At 55.3% G+C, this 25461-nt stretch overlaps 1 protein-coding gene and 1 long non-coding RNA gene across 3 annotated transcripts in view; one reads left to right on the top strand and one right to left on the bottom strand.

Annotated features, from left to right (window-relative positions):
- The first annotated feature begins 2624 nt into the window (after positions 1-2624).
- LOC144382648 (uncharacterized) lies at positions 2625-5100 on the top strand. The gene is made up of 2 exons (XR_013450046.1): positions 2625-3180; positions 3287-5100. It is a non-coding gene; the product is annotated as an uncharacterized LOC144382648 (long non-coding RNA).
- Positions 5101-5276: 176 nt separating this feature from the next.
- Positions 5277-25461, bottom strand: part of IL6R (interleukin 6 receptor) — a 41854-nt gene continuing 21669 nt past the window's right edge. For both annotated transcript variants that reach the window (XM_036086862.2, XM_036086863.2), the window contains exons 7-10: positions 17482-17528; positions 16262-16331; positions 13360-13453; positions 5277-8656 (exon numbers count right to left, since the gene is read on the bottom strand). In XM_036086862.2, the coding sequence (XP_035942755.2) occupies positions 8410-8656; positions 13360-13453; positions 16262-16331; positions 17482-17528 (458 nt within the window). In that variant the 3' untranslated portion in view covers positions 5277-8409. The remainder of the gene's footprint in view (positions 8657-13359; positions 13454-16261; positions 16332-17481; positions 17529-25461) is intronic.

Here is a 25461-nt window from a genome sequence, read left to right on the forward strand (position 1 = left end):
TGCCTCATTTTTCCATCAGTCTGGGGGAAAACGAAGACGTCGGCGTTTGTCTCCCCGCTCACACCTTGTAGTAGTTGGCAAACCGCTGTGACGCTTTCTCACGGAGGTCGGCTCTCTCCTGTTCATAATCCGTACTGGTTTGGCCTTCGGTCTCTTTAGAATATCACTCTTCATCCTGGTCTCCGATTTGTGTGCCCCATTAACTTGTACTTGGAGACGCTGGGCCTCACTTCACCCTCCTTGATCGCCGGCCCTGCAGGAAGGACCAGACGGTGCGTCGCTGCCACCTGGCGGGGACAGAGCGAACGGCCCGGGCAGGCAGGCGCGCGGGGGAGGGTACAGCCCACGGCGGGGGGCGGGCGGCAGGGATGCGCCCCAGTTGCCATCTTGAGACCTGGCCTCGCCCGCGGAAGGCTGATGTGCAGGCCCCGGGCGGCGGGTCGTGCCGTCGTGTTTTAGTGGGCGCGCCGGCAGCAGATCCTTGAGATCATTTCGTCACGTTCCTAACCATTCAGTTATTTTGTTAGGGGCTGTAACGTGTTAACTAATACCTACGTCTAACTTTGGAAGCATCTGAAGTGTGTGGGATGCCCGCGCCCGTCTGCAGGGCTTTGGTAGATTGTATCCGAGAGCTTGTGTAAAATGTCTGGATGTCTGGCTGCAGCCAGCGTACCCCACGCGCCCCCCGAAGATGCTCGCGGAGATGTAACTGCGAATAAACGCTGTTCCGAGAAAACCAGTGTGCTCGCTCCGACTCGGCTGAGCACCCCTCCCCTGGTAAACGCTGCCGCTCTCCTGCGGCCGCTGCACACGCCAGGCGGGCCGGGACCGCTGGACCCACCGGAGCTCGTCTCGCGCGGCTTCTGCCCAGGCGGACGTGGCCCCGGGAAGCTTCCCCCCGGTTCCTTGGCATCTTCTCGAGCAGAGAGCTGTTGCCTTGGTCCTCAGCCCTTCCTCGGTAGCCGCGTGCGTCCTGCGTCCTGCGTTGAAGGTCGGCTCTCTTTCCTTTGTTATTCATACAGACGCCCCATCCCACCCGTGGGAGTTGATGCTCTAGTCTGTCGTGAAGCTTGAAATCTATAATTTTTTAAACTTCTACCAGGTGATTTTGATACCCAGCCACAGCTGAGCACCACCAATGGAAGCTACTATTTAGAAAAATGCAAATACATTCATTTGAGGTTCTAGAAGCTTCTAGAAGGCTATGGTACTGAGGATCAAATTTTTAATTTCCATTAAACATTTACATAAATTGCCACCAGGTGGTACGAGTGCCTGGCGTGTTTGCCCATCTCTGTGTAACAGAAAAGGACGTTTGCGTCGAGGACTGTTCGACACCCCCAGCCCCCCCCCCCAGCAATCAGAGCAACGGTTTCCGGAGTCCAGGTGGCGCACATGTTTGTAAGATCCCAGGGTCGGGTGGCTGTTGTGTGTTGTCAGATCCCGACCCTGTGGAAGGCCGAGGTGTGAGCAATGAGGCTAGACCCTCACCACCACCTGTGCTGCTTAAACCGATGCTCCCGTACAGCATGTCTTCAATCCTCCTTAAGCCTGTGAGCCAGGCGGCAGCCTCATTTTCGGATCAGGACACTTAGAAGAGCCTAATACCTTGTCCTGGGTCCGTCATGGAGTGCGTGCCGGGGTGCAGACCACAGCCTCCTGCTCGTTCCCGGCGAGACAGGAGCCCTGGAGAATCCCCACGTGTGAAGAACACAATCAAACCAGTGGGACGAGGTTGTTAAACTAGCCACGTGGTTTTAGTTAAGTGAAAGATAAAGTTTTAAAGGGACGCCTGGGTGGCTCAGTCGTTAAGCGTCTGCCTTCGGCTCAGGTCATGATCCCGGGGTCCTGGGATCGAGTCCCGCATCGGGCTCCCTGCTCGGTGGGAAGCCTGCTTCTCCCTCTCCCACCCCCCTGCTTGTGTTCCCTCTCTCGCTGTGTCTCTCTCTGTCAAATAAATAAAAGAAAGAGACATGTTTATATTCGTTTTGGATTGTTTAAAATGGTATGTTTGCAAGTGAAACATTCTCCCCAAAGTCCTTGCATTTTTTTAAATGGAGAATGTCAAGGCTTTGGAAAGACTCACCTAAGACTCTGGGCAGCTTCCCACTGGCTGTCTCGCGGTCAGCTTTGCTTAACCTCTGGTCCCCACCTACTTCTCATACTTCTCAAGAAACATTCTTCATAGACAGCACAGTGCGGCTGAGCTATGCCAAAACACAGGGTTTGGTGAAAAGCTTTAATTGTAAAAACATACATGCTCATGAAAAAATGTTTAATATGCATCAAAAAGTCATCTATCTATGTAGTCTTCAGTGACTTCCTAAAGTGACTTCCTTGCTTTTAGAATAGCACAAAATTGCTCAACCCAGTGTGTGTACAGGGCAGCCCCCCAGCCCTCACCAGCGGCCCTGGGCAAGCCTGAGCCCATGCAGCCACTCTCCACCCGGACCCGTCACTGAACCCCACCACACACTGGCCATCCACTCCTGGGGAGTGTTTGCTCCCAAACTCTGGTGGATGGCCAGCATCCCGAGGACGGGGCCGGTCCCTCCTGGGTCACTGTGGTTCAGGACACTTTCCTGAAAGTCTCACCATCCAAAGAGAACCAGCATTCACAGCACAGTGGCCATTACCTTCCAGAGAGAGTGGGCATAATGCGCACGTGCAGCATTTCAAGGAAGTTCACCGAAGTGTATACCAAGGAAGCAGCAGGAGAAAATCAAACCATCCACGCAGAGTTCAGAGAGCTGGTACAGACTGGGGGGAAGTGGTTGGATTCGGTTTCTGATCAAGGGTCATTATGAGTAAGGAACTAGCTGCTGCCCCTCCCCTCTATACCTCATCTTTTGGGGTTTGGCTGCTTTGGGGACATGCCTTTGTGGGCATGCTTCTTCCCCCGGGCTTGGCTTCTTAGCCCTCGCTCACATGACAGGTGTGACAAACCAAATGGGGAATTGGGGGTGAGTGGGCCAGGACCCCGCCTGCACGGGGGCTGGAGAGGACCATCCCGGTGGTCACCAGTGCCGGGGGGCCTGAGCCACATGGCGAGGACAGCACTGCTCTTGGAGTCAGGCAGACCAGGTTTACGGCCTAGGTCAGCCTGTCTTGGACCCCTGCCCCCACCTCAGCCGCCTCACCTGTAAGCTGGCTAGAACACTTACCCGCAGCGCCGTTCAGGTGAGAAAGAACATCCTGTTTGTGAAGCACGTGGTGGAGGGTCCACAAGTGGTAGCTATTATTATCAGCTAATTTTAATGGACCCTTTCTCTTTTCTACCAAAAAGGGGCCGTGGACTCCAGGTGACCAGCAGGGCTGGTGGTGTCCGCCTTTGCTGTGCACAGATTTTGTTTCCCGATTAACACCGTACGTTGTCTCGGAACCCCGGCTCCAGCCTAGTGGTCTGCCGCACAGGGACCCTCAACACGGAGGCACCGCCGTTGTGAGTCAGAGGTCCGCGGCCGGGGCCCGAGCTGCTCCTGACCCTCAGACCTGTCCGTGGAAACGATCCGCCAAAGGACGCCACGTCCTCATGTGGGACGCCCCCAGCACCCACCTCATCCCAGAAATGGCCACGGTCACCCCTGGGGTTCAGGAGCACCTTCCTCGGAGCCATCTGGGGGATTACTTAGCTTTCTGCGCCCACATCACACCTACTGAACGGAGTCCCTGCTGGTCCCCACTCCGCACCGGTGCGGGTTTGCGCCCTGGCGGCCGGTGTGTGCAGGCTGCCGTCTGCCCCCACTTCTCCCTTCTTCCCTTGCTGGCCACAGACTCCAGGGTGTCGCGCTTACAACATTCAACATTTCAACATCCCTATTGCACAGCACTTCAACTTAAAAACCAAAATAATGTGCAACTGTCTTCCCGATGAGTTCCATTCTTTAGAAAATCATAACGAAGCTTCCGTTTCGCAGTAAGCTACTTGTGAACACTGGCAGATGTATTAAGCAATTTGAAGTTAAATTAGAAGAACATCCTTAATTGAGTATTACACACATCCGCAGTATGAGCGTCTCATGATTTTACTGAAAAACTTAATTTTACCCACGTTTTGGATTGTCATCTAAAACTACTGGTATGAAATAAGACATGGCTAAGGTGTCTTGTCTGGTTGTGAGTGACAAGCAGTGACTTCCATAAGACACTAGGGATTGGTCAGCATTTAAAGGCCAGTGCAGGGCTCAAGGTCACCGGCCATCACCACGCGTGCACAGGCCCCACAGCCGGCCGGTCCGGCCCCCACCGTGCCCCGGGGCCACCCCGAGCCCCAGCTGCCCTCGAGCACCGCCCGGCTGCGGCCAAAAGCTTGGCGGAAAGCTTCCTGCTTCTGGCCGGCACTTCTCTCCGACATGGAGAAAGTCCTGGTCTCCTTCTGCTTCGACAAAGAGGAAAGAAAGTGCTTTCCTCAGCGGCCGGCCCAGCAACTGGGTGCTCTCGGCCGTCCCCTGTGAGGACCACCCGCCGCTCTCCCGGTTCTGGCGGAAAGAGCATCGTGACCATGTCAGCCCGACAGCAACGCTGTGCGGAGGGAGGTTCCTCCTTCCATTTCCTGTCCTGGTGCCCACTGCTGCGCCCCTGCTCGGCCCACACAGCCCAGCCACCAGGGAGACATCTGTTTCCTGTGGCACTTTCCGCAAGACGGGGACCGACCTCGAGGAGACGGGGGGTCGGCAGGCCAGCGCCGTGGCTCCCGCGGGGCTCAGGCAGGGCCTCCGGCTTCCAGTCTGACGTACGGAATCTCTGGGCTCCCCAGCCTGGAGCCGTCTGCCAACTCCAGTCCACAGGCAGCCACACGATGGCTCTCCTCTGTTTGGAAGCCGCGATGGCCGCGACCCGAGGTTTTCCTGCCAGAGACCCTTTCCAAGAGGGGACAGATGGAGGCTGCCGCTCAAGAGGGCAGGGTCGCCTTTGTGATGTGGTTCACACCCCCTGTTCAATAAACAGTCTCCTGATGAATAGCTGCCCGTCCTCTTCCTTCCCCACACGCCCATCCCCCGGCCGTGATGCTAAACGTGGCAGAAGCGCCCACGCCCTTCCAGAAACCCCAGGACTCATTTTGGGAAACATTTTCATAATTAAAGTCTTTTGAGAAATTGCTATTGTTTCTGGAACCTACTTCTTTCTAGAGGTAACTCAATTGTGCCGTGGGGGAGGCCCACCCCAAACGGTCCTGCTTAGTCTTAAGCCCACGTTTCTCCAATCCTTCCCTCTTTAGTTGGGCAAGTCTTTCCTCCAAACGGCCGGGTGCCCAAAGCATAATTACGTCTCCAGCATATTTTTAGAAATTATTTATTTCAAACATTTACAATTTTCACTTCGAATGGAAAATAGCTGATAAAAAGAAAAATACTGAAAAACATTATACTGACCCTTGCCCCACATACAGACATCAGCCTTCGGTATTTGCTTTCAGGTAATTAGGTAAAAAATAAAAACAAAAATTAAAACTATTTTTCTCCAAAAAAAAAAGCTGAGGTATTGTATTTAACGGGTGTGTGATCCCCATCCAAACGTGGTGTCTCTGCTAATTCACAGCCTTGCTACGTGCTGTTCCAGTGCTCTTTCTACAGCAGACCTTCATCTGAGCACATGTTCATAAAACCGACAGCGTTCTTTAATAATCAGTAAGGTTGTCATAGAAACTCCCCGGCTCTGCCACCAGGCCACACAGAGGACGCGATGCTGGAGGGACGCAGGGGATACGTGGGGGACAGACGCCGAACCAGCTGGCCTGCCTCCCAACAACAGCCCCACTGCCGCCTGCCACGTGAGAAAGCCGGCGTGGCCTCTGAAGGGCCCCCCGTCGCCCCTGCTTCTCCAGATGAAGACCCGTTTCTCACCAACTCCACCTGAAACTGGAGGACAGACTCTTCCCCAAGTGAGTCAACCTTCAGTACCTTTGAGGAGGCAAGACGATCCTGAACGTTCTGCAGGAAGCCCCGAAACCATGACCAGGCCCAGCCTACCCCACACGGCTCTGCTCACCACCCGGTGGGCTCCCGACCCTTTATCAAGGTGTCCCGCCCCCAGGAGAGCAGGGAACCGGCAGAGGTTCTGTGAGACCAGAGCCCGGCAAACAGGCCTCAAGGGCAAGACCTCGTCAGAACAAAGAGCTCTCGGGGTCACCGAAGGCTTCGTAGGTCCATTCAATGCTACCCCCTTGACATTTCAAAAAAGTTTTCATTAATGCTACAAGAATTACTGAGCACATTTAGACCCTGAACCAGCATATTTTCAGCGTTTCCCACCCAGCAGGAGGAGCTGTCCTCTCGGTCTGGCTGTCCTGCAGGCCAGGTGGGTGACATCTGCTGAGGAGGACAGGCAACAGGTGCCCTGCCGGACCCGGGGCGGTGACCACGGGTAGGAGCGCGCTCACGGCCCGCGGACTCGAGCACAGAGCTTAGCGGGGCACCTGTGCTCACAGAGAAACCCTCTTCCTTCATTTTCACTAGCTTATGTAGACATAAAGGGGAAAAACCCTCTCCAATACAGGTAAAAAAAAAAAGGCAGTTTCATTACAATAATAATGAAAGCAATAACAGTTGCGAGATCAAAGCTGGCGGCTCTCAGCAGCCAGGGGCTGCCTGCTATCTGCCCGTCCATCTTCCACCGCCTCGGCTCCAGTAAAACCTAACCTCGCCCAAGAGGTAAAGACCTTTCTCATGCACATTCTCGTTTTGCATATTTCCCTTTAACGGCATTTTTGCTGTTCTCAAAGAAACTTTAGAGAAAAACAACAACAAGACACCTGCCTAACTTCGGTCAACTGAAGACTAGTTGCCTAGAGCAGCAACAGGGCCTGAGATTTATGGACTTGGGCAGCGCGGCCTGACCCTGGCAACCGGTAAGGACACCCGGTCATTTTCATCCTCTCACCACCTGTCTGGTGCTGGTGGTTGTTTGTCTAAAAAAAGCAGGCTACTAGAAAAGTCTGTGGTCTGGTAAATGTTCAGCGGTGGTTACGAGGCTGCCTGTAACCACAGCTTCATTCTGGGACACCCCATGCTGCTCGAGGGCCCTCGTTTCGGTGACCACACGCATCCCTGAATTGTCAAAGCCCGGACTCGCCACGAGGGTGCCGGTGAGGCCACGCGGCCAGTCAGTGGGTGCTCTGATCCTAGCTGGGCTGAATCAAATCGAGGAACTAAGAAGACCCCGAGGTGGGGGACTCTGTAGGGAGCCCCCTCCCACAACCAAGGGCTCGGGGGTGGGGGCCGGACACCCTCTCCGCCGCCCCGGCCTGGCGGGGTAAGCAGCTGCTTTCCCCAGGTTAAAGGAGACAGACTATGTTCTCACTTTTTAAGACAAAAACAAGATGTAGAATGAAACCAGACTCTCTGCTCTATAAAAGGAAAATTATCTTTTCTCCTCCTTTTTCACTTGACTCAATTTTGTGCTAAACAAGGTTATTGTGCTTTTCCCCCAAGTTACTCATATACGGACACTCAGCGAATACTGGCTCTCCCACCCTCGAAGATAAAACAGCAGTTTTGGGGTTTTTTTTTTAAGAAAAACAAGTTAAAATACATTCTTGCCGGGTTCTCTGTCTTTTCACATAAACATTATCTTCCCTTGTTTCTCAGGCTCAGCTGAAAACAAGGTAGAAGAACAGCAGTTGCAACCCGCCCCCCCACCCCAGGCAGAAGCCCCTGCCAGTCCTCCTCGCGGGGGAGCAGGGTGGGGAGACAGGGAAGCTGGCTTCCAGAGGCCGGGTCCCCGGGCAGTGCCACCCCGGGGGAGGACACGGAGGCCTGTCTCCCCACGACCGTCCCCTCTCTTCTCTGCTTCTCTCCTCCTGAAGTCCTGGGATCCAAAGAGGGAAGTCGAGCCAGTGCACCTGCTCTGGATTCAGCAAGTGCCTGGGATCGCCATTCACATTTAGCAAAATGCTAATGAGGAACTAATTACAATTCCATTTCAAACCACCAGGCCCTGAGATACTAGGCGACCCGCTGTGCTATTTTCAGGTGTGGGGAAGAAAGGCAGGTGCTTCTCCCATCCTCAGGCCTGGAAAGGCTGACTTGCCAAGGCACGCGGGCTCCAAGAACTGAGGCTGGAAGGCGGAGCTGCTCGGCAGGCCAGGAGGTGCCCGGGGAGTCTCGGCTGGAAATCCGTCCCACCTGGCGCAGGCTGCCGCTCGCGCAGAGGAGTCTGCGTGCGTGGGTGGCTGGCAGCTCGTCTACCTGAGTGTCCAGTACGATGGTGACCTGCCTCCTCCGGGGATCGACCCCTTTAAGGCACTTGGGAAAGGGTGGTTCCAAGACTCAGCCACCTCTTCCTTCTGGACAGAGGCAGCAACCCTGTTTCGGGAAGTGAAGCACCTTCCATGAGGCCCCAGCACCTGAGATGAGCTAGTTTGTGCTTCGTCACTCACGAGGCTCGGAGGGCCTGGCAGCCTGCCCGCCGCTATCTGGGGAAGAAGTAGTCTCTGTTGCTGATGTCGTAAGGGCTCTGTGGGCCCCTGGCATCCGGTCGGCTGTGCCTCGAGGTGTTGTCAGACCCGAGGCTGCTGGGGGACACCGGCGGGGAGATGAGGGGCACCAGCACCGGGGTGGGCTTGGGCCTCTCAGGGACCAGCTGTCCCAGCGAGTACGGCGGGTGCACGCTCGCCTTGCCTTCCTTCAGCGTGTGCAGCTTCCACGTCTTCTTGAACCTTCACAGGGACAAAGACAAACCACACAGGTGCTTAGCTCCCCCTGTGACAAGCCCGAGTGAAGAAGGGCAGCTCTCCGCTCAAAACAGGGAAAACCATTCATTCCATCACCAGGGGTTATGCAATACTATTTCAAAAACACTCGGGGGGGCAGGTACGTATTGTTGGTCCCGTTGACAAATGGGGAAACTGAGGCCTGTGTGGCCATGAGCAACCCTTTATGGCACTAGGGACTTAATTGGTCCTGTTCCAGAGGCTGCCCACAGGTACACATCATGGGTCCCAAACCCATTAAAAAACAGAGGGTATTCTTTCCGTGTGGAAGGAAAAGGGGCCTCCCGCCTCTGGGTCAGGCGAAGGCGGGCGGGGGCAGGTAACTGGCAGCGGGACAGGGCTGCCCACTCCCGCAACAGCCCTGCCCCTCCTCTTGCTTCCAACCCCCCGGCACCTCTGGTGGGTCCTCACAGACCCCGCCGTGGGCACCACGCGGGTACAAGTGACTCATCTGGCAGGAAGGGGACGCCAAACAGGAAGGAGATAGACATCTCTCTGATCGCAGCTCCCCTCGCCCGCTCGGCGCTGGGCCCACAGCCAGGGCTCAGGAACCAAGAAAAGTCACTCGGCCGACCAGAGACACGAGCCGGGGACAGTCATCTCCAGAGCCGCGTCGGGGCCCCTGGACCCTGCCCCCGGTTCCCCACTGTCGCCCACCGACCCCAGAGTGGGGCCACGTGCCTCCCTCGGGCCCACCTCACATCAGCCGCTCCAGGAAGGGCTTGGAGGGAGGAGGGAAACCAAGGTCAAAAACAAGGTTTGGGGGTTTTCCTTGGGTTTCTTTTTATATCAACAGGCTATTCCTGTCCTGGTGACGATAAATCACTGACCGTTGGCTCCAAATCCACCACTGGCATCGAGCCTGTGATCCAAGGGGAATAAACAGTGCGCGGGGCGTGACTGCAGGTCCCCACTCAGCACGACGGGCACCCAGCGCAGCAGGGGCTCCCGCGGCGGCGCCGGACCCTCAGGGGAGCCACCTCCCTCCGGACACGACGGGGGGGCAGTCAGGACACTCGGGGTTTCCAAATACTCAGACCCTCTGACCCAGGAATTCCACTTCTGGGAATACACCCTAAGGAAACTGCAGAGCTGTGGGAAAAGCTTTCTGCACAAGGCCGTTCCACACAGTGTTGTCTGTAAGAGCAAAACCAGCTAAGCCCCGGCAGCTGAGGCTGGTGCATGAGCCTGGGCACACCGGCCTGGCGGCGCCCGCAGCCGAGGTAAGTGAGCGCTACAGAGAAGCGAGATGCGGCGGAAGCATGCTTATGTTCTAGCTGATGCTAAAGGTAAAAGGCAGGACTCAGTTGTAGATGCAGAGTCATCACGGCGACATAAAAACAAGAAACTGGGCCGAGGAAAGAGCCTCGGGAAGCTCACCCAAACATGAACACGTCTCGATCTGGATGCGGGCTGCAAGGGTGTGCTCACTTTGTGCGTGCTCGTGGAGCTGCACACACAGGACCTCAGTTTCCTGTTTGCTGGAGTTTGGTCACATTTACGTTTTAAAAATTAACAGCGGCTGTCTTTGGATAATGCATGATTTTTTTCTTCTTTCTAGTTGTCACTATGTAGCAAATAAGCCTATATCACAATTTCAGTCTCTATCGACATTAGTTAACCCACACAGAAAGCAGTATCTGACCTCCTTTTTACAAAGCAAGTAACTGGATGGGTAACTGAGAAAGACGAGCTTTTCTTCTTTTGAAATACTTTGAGTTGGGGCGCCTGGGTGGCTCAGTTGTTAAGCGTCTGCCTTCAGCTCAGGTCATGATCCCAGAGTCTTGGGATCGAGCCCCGCATCGGGCCCTCTTCTCTGCGGGAAGCCTGCTTCTCCCTCTCCCACTCCCCCTGCTTGTGTTCCCTCTCTCGCTGTGTCTCTCTCTGTCAAACAAATAAAATCTTTAAAAAAAAGAACTACTTTGAATGAGACGCTTCCTAAAAATCACTAAGCTCGAAGCGACTTCGGAAGCAGCCAGGCTCGGGGTGTCCACAGCGGGCGCTGCTCTGGCCTGAGTGGGGGTCCGGGCGGGCCAGGGGCTAGAGAGGGTGGGGCCTCGCTGCCCGGCCTCATACACCTCAGCCCCTGCCTTCCGTCTGCCGTACGTATTTGTGCTTCGTGACGTTTTACTTAAAGAAAAGGCTCTGCAGCTAAAACAAAATTTTAGAAACATTTGAACAACTGTCACTCTTTTAAACAAGTGACATGGAGTAACCAAGCCCTAGTGAGAAGTCCACGGACACAGCCACTCCCGTGGCCACCAGGGGCGCCCCGTGTTTTCAGTGGTTTTAAACTATTGGAATGAGACACAGAGTTGATTCACGATGATTTAAGCAGGCATGCCCACAGGAAGTCCTCACTCAAGCGCCACTCCATTCCCGAAAAATATGCAGAAAAGTAACTCTCAGCTTTGAAAATCCTGTGTCCCGCGCCTCGAGGCATGACCTGCAGGAGGAGCGCGGGGGGGGGGGGGGGGGGGGCTGGGGGAACCGGCCCAAGTGAGAACACCCGCTTCAGAAGCTGCCACACCTGTTTCCAAAGGCACATTTAAATGTTTTTTAATTGTCACTAATAATGGTGGGAAAATTTTAGGAGATACTATGCTTTGCTTAAGACGCACAATAAATGTATTACCCAGAAAAACACGGTATGACGGGCGGGCAGGCTGTGCGTCGGCCGGCCTGCCGCGTTCCACCTGCCGTGACGTGGCACCCGGCGGCTGCCCCAGCTCTCCCAAATTCCCAGCTTCCCCAAGTTTATACACCTTTCTCCACATGTGGGCTTTGGGGACATCACTTGAAATAACTGGCCTGTTCCCAAATACATTTGCTTAACACGACAGAAAACGGAACCTCGCCAGGCTGGGAGACAAACCGCTGACGAGCGTCCACACAGGGCCCTCGGCCCGTCCGTGTCTCCAGGGCGCCGGCTGCGTAGCAAGCAGCCCGTGTCCACGCACCGTCCGCAGATCAGCAAACAAGGTTCACGAGGAACGGGGTGGTCAGTCCCAACCTAACGCTTCCCCACCGGCAGCCCCACAGCACGCGGAGACGGCGCGGCGTGTTCTCAAGGCCACTGGGCCCACCTGCTAGCCGACAGCAGGCCAGCCTGGTGGGCAGGGGCTCTGGGGCCACGGGTTCTAGTCCTGGCTCTGCTAGTAACAAGCTCGCATCCTGGGGCAAGTCATCTCACCTCTCAGAGCTGTTTCCTCACTTGTAAAATTAAAGAATCTGACAAATGGACCCGTAAGGCCCTATCCCAAGAGCACGAGCTTTGGGCTGGAGTCGGCTTTCTCAGCACCAGCTGTCATTACCCCGAGCCTCCCAGCTCCCGACTCCTCATCTGCCCAGTGGAAACCCTGCCAGGGACTCTGTCGGGTCTGCGGTGGGTCCCTCGGAAGGCAGGAGGAAGAACGCGGCACGCTGGCACGGCCCCTCCCTGGTCCCCACAAGACAGTGAGCTCTCAGCCCCTCCACGGAGTGACCTCCACACACCCGGAGCCTCGTCTCCTGCACACGCTGCTCGCCTCTTCACTGGGGAATCAGAGTGGACACAACCCTGAACACCGTTTGAGATGTCACCTCGTTCATCTTCCAACCCAGACCACCTTGGTGGCAGAGCTGGCTCAGAGTCTCTGTGGGGATCCCACGAGTGGGGAAGTCTCTCTACCCCTTCCTCCCCAGACACCCCTCACAGTCACCGCGAGAACCCCGGAAAGCCACACATGAGGGAGAAGAAGGAGGGACAGACTGAGGGTCCTCCTGCGCTCGTACTCTCTCCGCCGAGGGCCCGGCCTGACCTCCTTTAGGTCTTCGGCACGTGCAAAACCGCAAGGTCCTGCACTACAGTCATGAGCACCGGGCGTGTTCTTTACTGCCCCCGTGGGAGGAGCACGGCTGGCTGACGTCCCTGCAAGCTTGGGAACAGGGACAAAACCAATGGCCAACAGGAGAGAGAGAGAGAGATGGAGCAACGCGGGCATGGCGCCAACTCACCGGCGCTGGAGGACAGGCCTGGACAGAGCACTGACAGGTGACCCTCTAGGTCTGCTTGTTTTGAGCTGTGGGATATTCCCAAGGGGGTCTGGCCAGGCACCTCGGACTTGCCTGTTCACAGACTTCCGTGGCGTTTCTCACGTGGCCCTACAACCACGTCGGTATGTGGCTCTTGGAGGACAGGCAAGGTCATATCACACGGCAGCCCCCGAGCCTGAGGGGCCTCCTCGGTGTCTGACAGACGCCGCCCCCTCCGCTTCTATCAAGCAGGCTTCCCGGTCCCACTGCGTCCACACAAGTTTTCAACCTCTGAATTCCAGGGACTGTCACGGCCTCATGCGCGTCCCCCCTACTCACCGGCAGTGATCCGAACCGTCTACCAAACATGTCCGCCCGGGCTTCTCACAGGCACCTCAAACTCCACGCCCCCAAGCAGAATCACTGCCCCCCCGTCGCCCCCCAGTCTCCGCGGGACTGACACCGCCATCCGCCCAGCTGCCGAGGCTGGAGACTCGAGGGGCACCCTGACTCACCCCCTTTCCTTCTCCTCATCTAATGTGTCATCCAATCTCGTCAGTTCCTCCCCTAATATACCCCAAATCAGCCCGAGGAGGAGGAGGAGGGTGCCCCCCGGCCACCCCAGCCCCGCTCACCTCAGGACGACGCCGATGCACAGGAGTGTCCCAAAGGCCAGGCTTCCTCCGGCCACCAGGAAGGCGGGCAGCGGCACCGAAGAAGAGTCTTGCACTAGGAGAAGGAAGACGAGGAGAAACAGGAGCAGGAAGAGGGAGAGAAACCACTCAGCTGGTACAGTCCAAAGCCGCAAAGGAACCTCCGTCCTAGAGGAGGAAATGCTCTGCGAGCCAGCGGGCCGCGCGAAGGGCTGACCAGCGTCCCGGCCCCAGCCAATCTGACCCCAGGACCGCACCACCTGGAGCCGCTCCGAGCTTCCAAGCTCCTGTGGCCGGCCGCAGACGCCCACTCAGCGCGGCCTTCCTAGTGGGGTTCAGCCTGTCCCCACAAGGCACAGGGGGTGCAAGACACCGAAGGCTCCGGGATGTCACCAGTGGCAGCCCCACTGAGGACAACGTCAGGAACTCGGGTTAAATCAAGTTTTCAGGGCGCCTGGGGGGCTCAGTTGTTAAGCATCTGCCTTCGGCTCAGGTCACGATCCCGGGGTCCTGGGATCTAGCCCCACGTCGGGCTCCCTGCTCAGCGGAGAGCCTGCTTCTCCCTCTCCCACTCCCCCTGCTTGTGTTCCCTCTCTCGCTGTGTCTCTCTCTGTCAAATAAATAAATAAAATCTTTAAAAAATAAAAATAAACCAGGTTTTCTCCAATGGGGTGTCATGTCTTATCTGTCCCTCCACTTGGTCCCCAAGCAGCATGGAGCCCAATGTGGAGCTTGAACTCCCAACCCTGAGACCAAGACCTGAGCTGAGACCAAGAGTCGGACACTCAACCGACGAGCCGCCCAGGAGCCCCTGGATCTTACATTCTAATCACGGGAAAGACAAACAAATGAATGTGTAATATGACCTCAGTAGTGACAGTGAAAATCAGAGGAAGAACAGAGTGACAGCAGGGGAGCTCCATCAGACGGGGTGGCTGGGACAGGTCCCCTGACAAGGGGGCATCTGAGCAGAGACCTGGATGTGTAAAGAAGCTGACCTAGTGGAGGCTGGAGGAAGAGCATGCAGGCAGAGCAAAGCAGTATGTGCAAAGGCCCTGAGGTGGGCATGTGCTGAAGAGCAAGGAGGGCAGAGTGAGTGACAGGGAGAATGGGAGAGACGAGGTCTAAGGATGGGGGCCTGACCCCACAGAGACCAGAGCTTGGACTTGTGATCTCAGAGTCACTCTGGCTGCTGGTCAGAAAAGAGTCTGTTGGGGGTTAACAGTGAAAGCCGGGAGACCAGCAGGCAGCTCCTGAAGTCCCACAGGGCAGGGGAGAGGCAGTGGCGGAGGGCCCAGGTGCCGGCGGTGGTGAGAGGGGCAGCTCCCGGATGTGTCTCCGCTAAGGGACTGGACATGGGCGGGGGTAGAAGAGGGAGCATGCCTGCCCCCAACCCCCCTCCAGCTTGAGCAACCCAGCGAATGTGTGCCAGTTACCAAGATGAGGAGGATGGAGGGGCGCCTGGGTGGCTCAGATGGTTAAGCATCTGCCTTCGGCTCAGGTCATGATCCTGGGGTCCTGGGATCAAGTCCCGCATCGGGCTCCCTGTTCAGCGGGAAGCCTGCTTCTCCCTCTCCCACTGCCTCTCTCCCTGCTCATGCTCTCTCTCTCTCTGTATCTCTGTGTCTCAAATGAGCAAATAAAATCTTTAGGGCGCCTGGGTGGCTCAGTTGGTTAAGCGACTGCCTTCGGCTCAGGTCATGATCCTGGAGTCCCTGGATCGAGTCCCGCATCAGGCTCCCTGCTCTGCGGGGAGTCTGCTTCTCCCTCTGACCCTCCCCCCTCTCATGTGCTCTCTCTCATTCTCTCTCTCTCAAATAAATAAATAAAATCTTTAAAAATAAAATAAAATAAAATCTTTAAACGAAAAAAAAAAAAAGATGAGGAGGATGGAGAAGAACAGATTTGGCCCGGCAAGGGGAGGTGGCATCGAGGGTCTGTTTCAGACCCAAGTTTGAGATTTCTAGTGAGCATCACACCAAGTGGACACGTCATCCAGGCCGTTGGATAGTTGACTGGGTTATCAGACGCGGGATCTGAATTTGGGAGTCATCAGCCCACAGACAGCCTTTTACAGAGATGGGGCTAGATGAGCTCATCCCGAGAGGGCCCCTCCCCCACCACAACCCTGGAGCCGGCACCCTAGCCTCCCCTCCCCCCACACACCACTCAAGGCCACAGAACCTTCTGTGATTCCCCCAACTGGACATGCCCTCTGTTATCTCTAAGCTGCCCTTTGCTCTATGTCCGCCTCTGTTTGGCCTGTCTCCCAGCCCTCTGTTAACTTACACGGGCCTCTTTGTCTGAGCCTGAGGGCCCCCCCCGCCCCGCCCCCGCACAGCACAGCCCCGGAGACAGGGGGGAGGGGCTCACTCGCCTTGAGTCCCCAGCCCCAGGCAGTTAGCAGGGCTTGCCCCCGGGATGCGGGCCTGGGCGGCCTGCGTGGGGGCAGAGGCCAAGGGCCTCCTCAGAATGCCAAGAGCCGTCAGACGCGGCTGCCCCATGGCTGAGGCTCCAGAGTCCAGGCCCCAGGAGGCCCGCACGTAGGGCAGACCCGTGACTCTTCCTGGTGCAGATGTTGGTAAGCTCTCCTGGTCTCGCAGGTAATAGGGAAGCAGAGCCCTGGAGTCAAGGGCGCCCAAAATAAAGGCTTCCCTCAACACGTTTTCCATTTCAGACTCCAGTAACATTGTCTGTGGCACGTGTATTCGTATTCTGGGCCAACTGAGGGACGTTTCACTGGTCTGCGCCACTCTGCTTATGGTTCCCTCAGCATTTCTGCCGTTGCCCCTTTCCTTCTGCGGACTGGCCTTCTGGCAACATTTCCAAGTCAGAGAAGCATTCTGTGCCCCTTAGACCACCAGAAAAAATACCCGGTCCTTACCTGGGAGGCTGGTTGCATTTGCAGGATTTTGAGAGAGACTACTTTCATTGTCCTTGTTAGTAGTCAGTGCCTAAAAGAGAGAGTCCCCCGTCAGCCGGTTCCTGCAGATCCCACCATCATTTGGGCCCCAGCTCAGGCACCCCCTCCAAGACCATCTGCCCTCTGTCTCAGGGACCTCTCCATTCTGACCTGACACACTCAGCATCTGCACTCTTATTTACACTAGTTGTGCTACACTTTGCCTACTCAAGGTGGGACTTCTTCCTGTCTGCCTCTCCACCAAGAGCCGGGGGCGCAGCACCGTCCCCAGAGGAGATACTCAACAGACAGGCGAACGCAGCACTGTCCCCCAGGTCCCACGCCAGGGCGTACGCGCCACCATGTCCTGGGAAAACCACAGACTAGAATCCTGGGCCCACACTCACTAGCTCTGTGACCTTGGGCAGATTTTGGAACCCCTGTGGGTGTCACTTTCTTCCCTTCTAGGCATAGCCATCCTGGCTCTGAACGTCGTTATCATCAGGATGGAACAAGACTGCAGGTGCAAGCCCAGAGCAGAGCACAGCTGGGCCAGCCCCCAGCGAGCATCCGTCCCCACACCCTGGCTCGGGTGGGAGTGATGTGGCCGCACCGCATAGGCTTCCCCCGGGAGCTGCTTCTGCTGGTGCCCGGACAGCCCTGCAGATATGGGTAAGGAGCAAGGCCCCGGGCTCCCTCCCCGGGCCGCCTAGCTCCAGGAGGCGCTGAGCCTCGCAGCTCAGCTGGCCTTTAGGGGATTGAGGACCACAGGAGGACATGCAGTTGGATGGGAAACTGGATTACCCAAAGATTTGTTAAGCAGCTTCGGAGGTAATCCTCTTTCCAGAAAATTAAGACACCAGGAGCGCACAGAGGAAGGGCTCGGATGAACTGAATTGGAGTCGCAAGCGAGGCCCTCAGTGGTGTCCACCAGTCCGGAGGTGAGACAGAAGCCGCGAGACCCAGGGGTTCTGCAGGCCAGGCCAGCACCGCTCCACGCGCCACCCTGGCCACAACAGATCTGGGACGACGGAACTGCCCTCACCCCGTTTTACAGAGGCTTGAAGACGACAGTAACGTCCACGGCCACAGCTCCAGTAAGTGCCAGAGCTGGGATCTGAACCAAATTCGGTCTGGTGCCAGCCCACAGTCCCCACCCCCTGGTGCTGCTACCCTGACCCCTTACGAGAACACGAGCTCACCTGCGTGGAGGACGACACCTCGCTCTCAGCTGGAGGGCTCCTGGATTCTGTGGGGAAGAAGACTCACTATTAATGATCCACCGACCCTGAAGTCCCGTCTGACGGGCCTCAGAAGCAGAGAAGAGCTCATTGCCGTGTTATTTAAGAGAGCTTTACGTTAGAAATAACGAAGTAGTCAACCCCAAGGGATTGGTTATATAAATGAGGATATACCCATATGTTGCAATAGTCTTTAAAAATATATTAGAAAAGGGTTGCCTGGGTGGCGCAGTCAGTCGAGTGTCCCACTCTTGGTTTCGGCTCAGATCATGATCTCAGGGTCCTGAGATTGAGGCCCACATAGGGCTCCACACTCAGAGTGGAGCCTGCTTAAGATTCCCTCTCTCCCTCTCCCTCTACCCCTCCTCCTGCTCACATTCTCTCTCTCTCTCGCAAATAAAATCTTTAAAATAAATAAATAAATTAGAAAAACATTGAGGACATAATGTATGAAAAACACAAGACAAAGAAAGGCTCATGTGGTCTGATCCAAAGTCCCTAAAGAAACGTATTTATATCATTATTTATTGAGTATTATACTATACACCATAACATATATTCACACACAGGAGGGGAAAAAACACAAGGACACATCACCAGATATAAGCATTGTTAACATTTTAATGTTCTCCTACTCACCTTTTTGCAATAAAAAATATTTAAACAAGTTCTCATCTGCCTGGGTGGGTTTGGTAGGCTTGGCCCAAGAAGGGACATGGTTCGGGCACACACAGGAGCACCCCCCCCCCCCCCAGAGCATTATTTCTGCAGAAACCGCCCCTCCACCCCCCCCAGCAGCAGGAGGTCAAGCATCGAAGCAAGAGCACGAATGCAAGGCCAGGCTCTGTGGCAAGTGTGAGCCCAAGGGACTCAGAGCTGAGCTGTGACAGGCAAAGGGTAGAATGCTCTGGATTTTAAAATATTTTCTTTTCAGTCCATCATTTTTCCATCAAGAAGTTAAAAATACCACAGAAATGGTTTACACAAAGAGGTGGAGCCTCTCTGAAGCAGGAGTAGACGAAGGGACAGAGGAGAAGGCGGTACTGCTTTCTGCTTGGGAGAGAATGTCCAGCAGGACCGTGCCGTCCCCAGGAGGGGAGGAAACCACACACTAGCAGCCTGGATCGGACACCAGAGCACGCTCACCCTCCCCACTGTACAGAGGAAACAGAGTCCCAGAGTGGGAAAGCAACTTGTCCAAGATCACACAGCAGATCAGCCCCAAACTAGCCTCGGGGACTGGGAAGGACCCAGCCTGATTCCTTGGTGTTCCTCCCTAGCCAAGAACAGGTAGACTCACAGCAGGGGTGACTGAAGGATGAGCAAAGGGTACGGGGCACGAACGGAAGCGAAAACCAGGAGTCGGGGGCAGCCCTACCCAGGGGATACAGTTGACCCCAGATGGCCATTGGATCCAGGGCCTCCCACACTCAGCCACACTCAGGATCATCTGTGGGCTTTGGGGTCCCATCCTTGACCTACGGCCTCAGAATCTCGGGGATGGGACCCAGACATCAGGGGGTTTTAAAGGCTCTCCAAATCCAGAGAGATGTTCAGTTAGAAGGGGAGACCCATCCAGTTTCTACCCTCAGCTCTGATCCCCAACATGGCATGTGGTCCAGAGAAGGATGTTTAACTGTTGATGGCTTAGATTTCTGGGTATAAGTGGAAATTTTATCTCAACCCAGAATGAATACAATTTTTCTAATGCATAAGAAAATTAAGTCTTACATAATAAGACTTTTTAGAAACTCCCGAGATGACCATGGGGACCCGATTCAGACCATCGTGTCCCCAGAGATGGAGGGTAAAGCAACTGCTGCGTTGTTGTGACTATAACCATCTCATTGGGCAGACGAAGAGACCCGGGCTCGAGGGACGTTAGACGACTGCTACTAGGAAAGCTAGCACCGGCCTTTGTGGGCAGCTCTCTGCAGATCCAGGCTCCTCGGCCCGAGGCTCCGTCCACCGCAGGCTCCCAGGCCCCGTGTGGCGCTCGCTGTGAGCTCCATCTCACAAAGACACCGAGGCTCAGAAAGGGAGCACATATTTTTTTCTGTTTCGGCAGAAGTATTTCATATTTCCTAAAGCCTCCCTTCAGCTGGCATGTTGGGTGAAGGAGGGGAAGGAACGGACAGCCACAGGCCCCCATGTGCCTGGAAGTGACTCGTGGCAACAAAACCACACCAACTGTAATGATCTCCAGCATTTCTGAGCGCCTACTACATGCCAATCTCCCCACCTGGCATGGATCAATCTGTGTAGTCTCCACAACAATACTGAGACAGTATCATGATTTCCCTACTTTACAGATGGGGAAACTGAGGCACGGGAAGGTTAAAGAAGTTGTCCAAAATTTTGTAAGAAGCAAGTCTTTCAGGCTCTCAGAATGAACTTTTTTTTTTTTTAAGATTAACTTATTTATTGGAGAGTTGAAGAGGAGAGCACAAGCAGGGGGAGGGGCAGAGGGAGAGAGAGAATCTCCAGCAGACTCCTGGCTGAGCATGGAGCTCGCCGATCTCCTGACCCTGAGATCACGACCTGAACCGAGATCAAGTCAGACGCTTATCTGACCGCACCACCCAGATGCCCCTGGGTTTTTTTTTTTTGTTTTTTTTTTTAAAGATTTTATTTATTTATTTGACAGAGAGAGACACAGCGAGAGAGGGAACACAAGCGGGGGGAGTGGGAGAGGGAGAAGCAGGCTTTCTGCTGAGCAGGGAGCCCGATGCGGGGCTCGATCCCAGGACCCTGAGACCATGACCTGAGCTGAAGGCAGACGCTTAACGACTGAGCCACCCAGGCGCCCCTTTTTTTTTTATTTTTAAAACCATCTCTAGGTTGAGCATTCCTCAGATTCAGAGACTCTATCTTACTCATCTTTGTGAACCTAGAACTTAACACATCTTTCTGAAAAACTGTGTAGTTAGTAAAATTTCTATTATGGAAAAGCACTTAGGGAAGACTATTAGAAACATTAAATGTAGCTGCCGCTGCTTGTGTTCCTTGTATGGAATATTTCCAAGATTAGAGGAGGTATCATATTCATAACAAAATGAATGAATGACAAGGTTAATAGACCACATGTGAGGGTTTTTTTCTTTTTTTCCACACGAGTTGTTGTTTTTTTTTTTTTTTTTTTAGATTTTATTTATTTATTTGAGAGAGAGAATGAGATAGAGAGAGAGAGCATGAGAGGGGGGAGGGCCAGAGGGAGAAGCAGACTCCCCGCTGAGCAGGGAGCCCGATGTGGGACTCGATCCCAGGACTCCAGGATCATGACCTGAGCCGAAGGCAGTTGCTTAACCAACTGAGCCACCCAGGCGCCCTCCACACGAGTTTTTAAAACAAGAAACTCATTTCCATTAACTTGAGGACAGGTTTGAGTTCATTTGCTTGGGTTTTAGGATAGAGAAATGCAATATAAAAGATGGCAGAGGCCTTCATGACAGGTAAATGATCTTGACCAAGACACTGAACATCTCCTAGACATTCCGAGCAAGGCGGCTGGCTTCCTCCCAGACACACCTATGCTGAAAGGAGCGCCCGCTTGGCACATTAATATTTGCTTAAACACTGACCTGACTCTCAGCATTAGGAACAAAGAACATAACGGGCCCCGGGGATGTGATGCCCAGCATGATGACCATGACTAATAGTACTGCATTGCATATTTGAAAGTTGCTAGGAGAGTGGACCTTAAAAGTCGTCATCACAACAAAAAGAAATTTGTAACTATGCGTGGTAACGGATGCTAAGCAGACTTAATGTGATCACCATTCAGCAACATAAATATCAAATCATTAAGGTGTACACCTGAAACTAATACCATGTTATATGCCGATTACATTTCAATATAGATAAAAAATGGGGGGGCAGAGAACAGAAAACATTTTTTTCTAACTGTTTGTATATTATGAGCAGTTAAGGGCAGGGCTCGGGGGCAGGAGTACAGAGGGAAACAGGAGTGAGCCAAGAATAAAAAGCAGAAAAAGAAAGAAAAAGAGGCGGAGGCTGGTGGCAGAGAGGTGAGGTGACTGGGAGAGAGGGACGAACCCCAGTGCCCGAGCAGGAAGGGGGCACGGGGGCGGGCTTCCGGCACAGCTTCCCACTCGGGGTTCCCTCACTGCTTCACACCTGAAAACCACCCGCCAGAAAGTCAATCACTGCTCCCCTCCGAGCAGACACCAAACCCTCAGGGAGGAGCTGCTCCTGGGGAGCAGTCAGTCACCCCCGCTGGTCTACAGGGAAGCCCGCTGCTCTGCGGCCAAAGCGGAAAACCCACCCAGAGGCCGCCGGACACCCACGCGGCCCACGCGGCCCTCCCTTCTTTTATGAAATAATGGTAACAGTAAATGTCAATAGCTAGTTTTTACTTAACTGTTTATGTCCTTACTTAGCAAAATTAAAAGTTGGCAACCTTATATGGTCCCCAAAGACAGCGGAATCCCAGGGCCCAGGACCTGGCAAGTTAGAGCGGCGCACTGGTGACTGCTGCCGGGCCGGGTGTGCGTGTGTGTGTGCACATGCGTGTGCGGCCAGGCCGGGTGTGCGTGCGTGTGCGTCCAGGCCGGGTGTGCGTGCGTGTGCGGCCAGGCCAGGTGTGCGTGTGTGTGTGAACATGCATGTGCGTCCAGGCCGGGTGTGCGTGCGTGTGCGTCCAGGCCGGGTGTGCGTGCGTGTGCGGCCTGGCAGGGTGTGCGTGCGTGTGCGTCCAGGCCGGGTGTGCGTGCGTGTGCGGCCTGGCAGGGTGTGCGTGCGTGTGCGGCCTGGCAGGGTGTGCGTGCGTGTGCGTCCAGGCCGGGTGTGCGTGCGTGTGCGGCCTGGCAGGGTGTGCGTGCGTGTGCGTCCAGGCCGGGTGTGCGTGCGTGTGCGTCCAGGCCGGGTGTGCGTGTGTGTGCGGCCGGGCCGGGTGTGCGTGTGTGTGCGGCCTGGCTGGGTGTGCGTGTGTGTGCACATGCATGTGCGGCCAGGCCCGCTTCAGGCCCGCGGGAGGGCGGCAAGCAAGGGGCCAGGCATGGGGAGAGGGCCTGTCAGGAGCGGCGCTGAGCGCAACGGGCACAGTCTCTCCAGAAACGCATGCCCAGGGGCTCTTGAAGGTGCAGACTTTCCCTCTTGGGACAGAAGCGGGGGGCTGGAGGGTCTGAGCTCAGGGCACCCCAAGGCCGCTCGGTGCTACTTGTTTCCTGAGCGTGGGTGAGCGGGTGAGCAGTGTGTGAGGGGGTCGAAGGGTTTGTGAGCAACAAGACATAACCCGCTTATCCTCATGGGCTTCCCAGGCCCCCGGCCCACACTCTCTTTGCAGAGGGGCTCTGGGGAGCCCAGGCTCACTCAAGGTCACCCCGTGAGAGCTGAGGGAGGAGGGGTCTGGAGAAGCCCTCCCACTGGTGAGAGAGGCTGACTGGCCTCCACGCTGTGACCCTCCTTCCGGCCAGACATCAGGGGCAGTTCTCCATGCATCAGGTGCTGTCAGGGGTGAAGGCCTTATTGGCTGGAGCGGCCCCCCCAGCCCTCTCCACCCTCCACCCCCCACCCCACCCTCAAGCAGGCTTTCCAAGGTCCGCTGCACCTGCCCCGCCCGGTCCTGTGACTCTCACACCTGTGTTCCAGCCTCACCCAAAGCCCCCTTTCCACCCGCCACACAGACAGCCATAATCCCCATCTCTGTGGGGACACTCCCACACACCCTCCACCACACGACTCAAAAACCTCCTCCATGAAGCTTTTCCTGCTCTCTCTGGGCCCCCCAGGAGCTGGGGGCCCCGCAGCCTGCCAACACTACAGTCGGGCAAACGCCCCCTGCACATTCCACAACCACTGGGAAAGTTTCTCCACACCGCCCATCCCACCTGAGCGGCTCCGGGTTGGAGTCCAGGGTAGTGATCCCGGGACACCCCCAGCCTGCCTCCTGTCACCCCAGGAACGAAGCAACACTGCATCGCTAACAGCCCCAGCTGCGGATGCACCACTATTCCTGAAGGATGTTTTCTCTTTGCGCTCATAAAAACTTTTGCAAGGGGTCTCCGTCCTGGCCATCTTGGGGGTTGCCCTTGGGGTGGGGAACAAAAAAGTCACTGGAGTCAATCATCTGTAGGCTCCAACATTTCAGGAAAAGGGAACAGTATGTGCCCGGCCCCAAGCAGACCCTGAAGAGGAGCAGACAGGCAGAGAGAGACTGGTCGTCCTCGTCAGCACCTGCCTGGCCCGGGGTCACGGGGAACAAGGCACCATGCACGTCAGCCCACGCTGGGGCCCACCACGCCAGGGGCAGCTCGCGTGGAAGAGAGCGCAGAGAGCACACCCAGCTGCCGCCGATCCAGACAAGTCTGCTATCACAAGAGGCAGGCCAGAACAGACTGGTGAAAAGTAAATCATGCAAAGTATTTCTTTAATAAAACTGGCCAGAGCTTGTTTTAAAAACAAACAACTCTCCGAAGGGAACAAGACAGATCACAGCATCATCCCCCCCAACACATGGCAGGGCTGAGGCTCTGAGAGGTCCTACAGTCTGACTCCCCGGTCCAGCATGCTTCCACAAGCCCCGTGCCCCCCAGAGGTGACCAACTCCACGCTGAGGCTGGGAGGCAGGAACAGCCTGCGTCTTCAGGTCCTGGGGGTTGGGAAGCCCACTAGTGCCCCAAACAGCCAAGGAACTGCACTGTCAGTAAAACTCACTAAACCTCACTCTCCAGACGTGCTCCCCGATCTCCAACCTCAGCCCCTCACATTAGCCACCCAAGCTCCTCTGGCTCTGCCCTCAGCAGGCGGGGGGGGGGGGGGGGGGGGGCAGCCAGTTTCTCTCTTGGGCATATTTGCCACTGGCTTTGAGGACCCCCCAAAACCACATGTGCACAGGATGGGGTTCTCAAATGCTTCAGCTGCTTATGGGAGGAGATATGTGTCCTGTCCGAGCCTCTGAGGGTCACTCCAAAAAGGCACAGAAGCCCAGCAGCTCGAAGCTGAACAGAGACTGGACCCAGTGCTGGCCAGGTGGCCCAGCTGCACCGTCTCCCACTGTGGGGGGATGTCAATAATTTCAAGAGGGACACCCACAAAGGAGACCAGGTTCAGAGGAAGGTGGCAGACAGGTAGCAGACCGGTGAGGAACCCATAGGCCATCCCACACAACAGCCTGGGAAGAGACACCCGAGCAGACGCGGGTCCTCTGGGAATCCCGGAGAACTTCGGGAGAGCAGACCAGCAGCCTTATCTCCAGAAGACAAGGTGGGGTTCACATGGGAAAGAACTTTTCTTCTTTTTTTTTTTTCAAGATTTTATTTATTTGCGAGAGAGAGAATAAGAGATAGAGAGCATGAGAGGGAGGAGGGTCAGAGGGAGGAGCAGACTCCCCACTGAGCAGGGAGCCTGATGTGGGACTCAATCCCGGGACTCCAGGATCATGACCTGAGCCGAAGGCAGTCGCTTAACCAACTGAGCCACCCAGGCGCCCTAGAACTTTTCTTCTTGAGCAGGCATTTCTCCAAGGAAGACATACAAATGGCCAGAAGCACATAAAAAGATGTTCAACATCACTATTCATTATGGAAATGCAAATCAACCTCACAATACCACTTCACACCCAGTAGGATGCTATTATCAAAGAACAAACACACAAAACACAGAAAATCCCAAGTGTGGAGGAGGATGTGATCGGATCCCTGGGCATTGCTGATGAGAATGTAAAATGGTGCAGCCACGGTGGAAAACAGTGTGGTAGTTCCTCAAAAAATTAAAAATAGAACTACTGTATGACATAGCAATTTCACTTCTGGGTATTTACTCAAAAGATCTGAAAGCAGGGCCCCAAACAGATATTTGTACAGCAGTGTTCACTACAGCATCTGCCACGGCAGCCAAAAAGTGGAAGCAACTCAAGTGTCTGTCCACAGATGAGTGGACAGGCAACACGTGGTCCATCGTGCACGAATATTTCTCAGCCTC

The sequence above is a fragment of the Halichoerus grypus genome, chromosome 7, assembly GCF_964656455.1.
Source record: "Halichoerus grypus chromosome 7, mHalGry1.hap1.1, whole genome shotgun sequence".
NCBI classification, from domain to species: Eukaryota; Metazoa; Chordata; class Mammalia; order Carnivora; family Phocidae; genus Halichoerus; species Halichoerus grypus.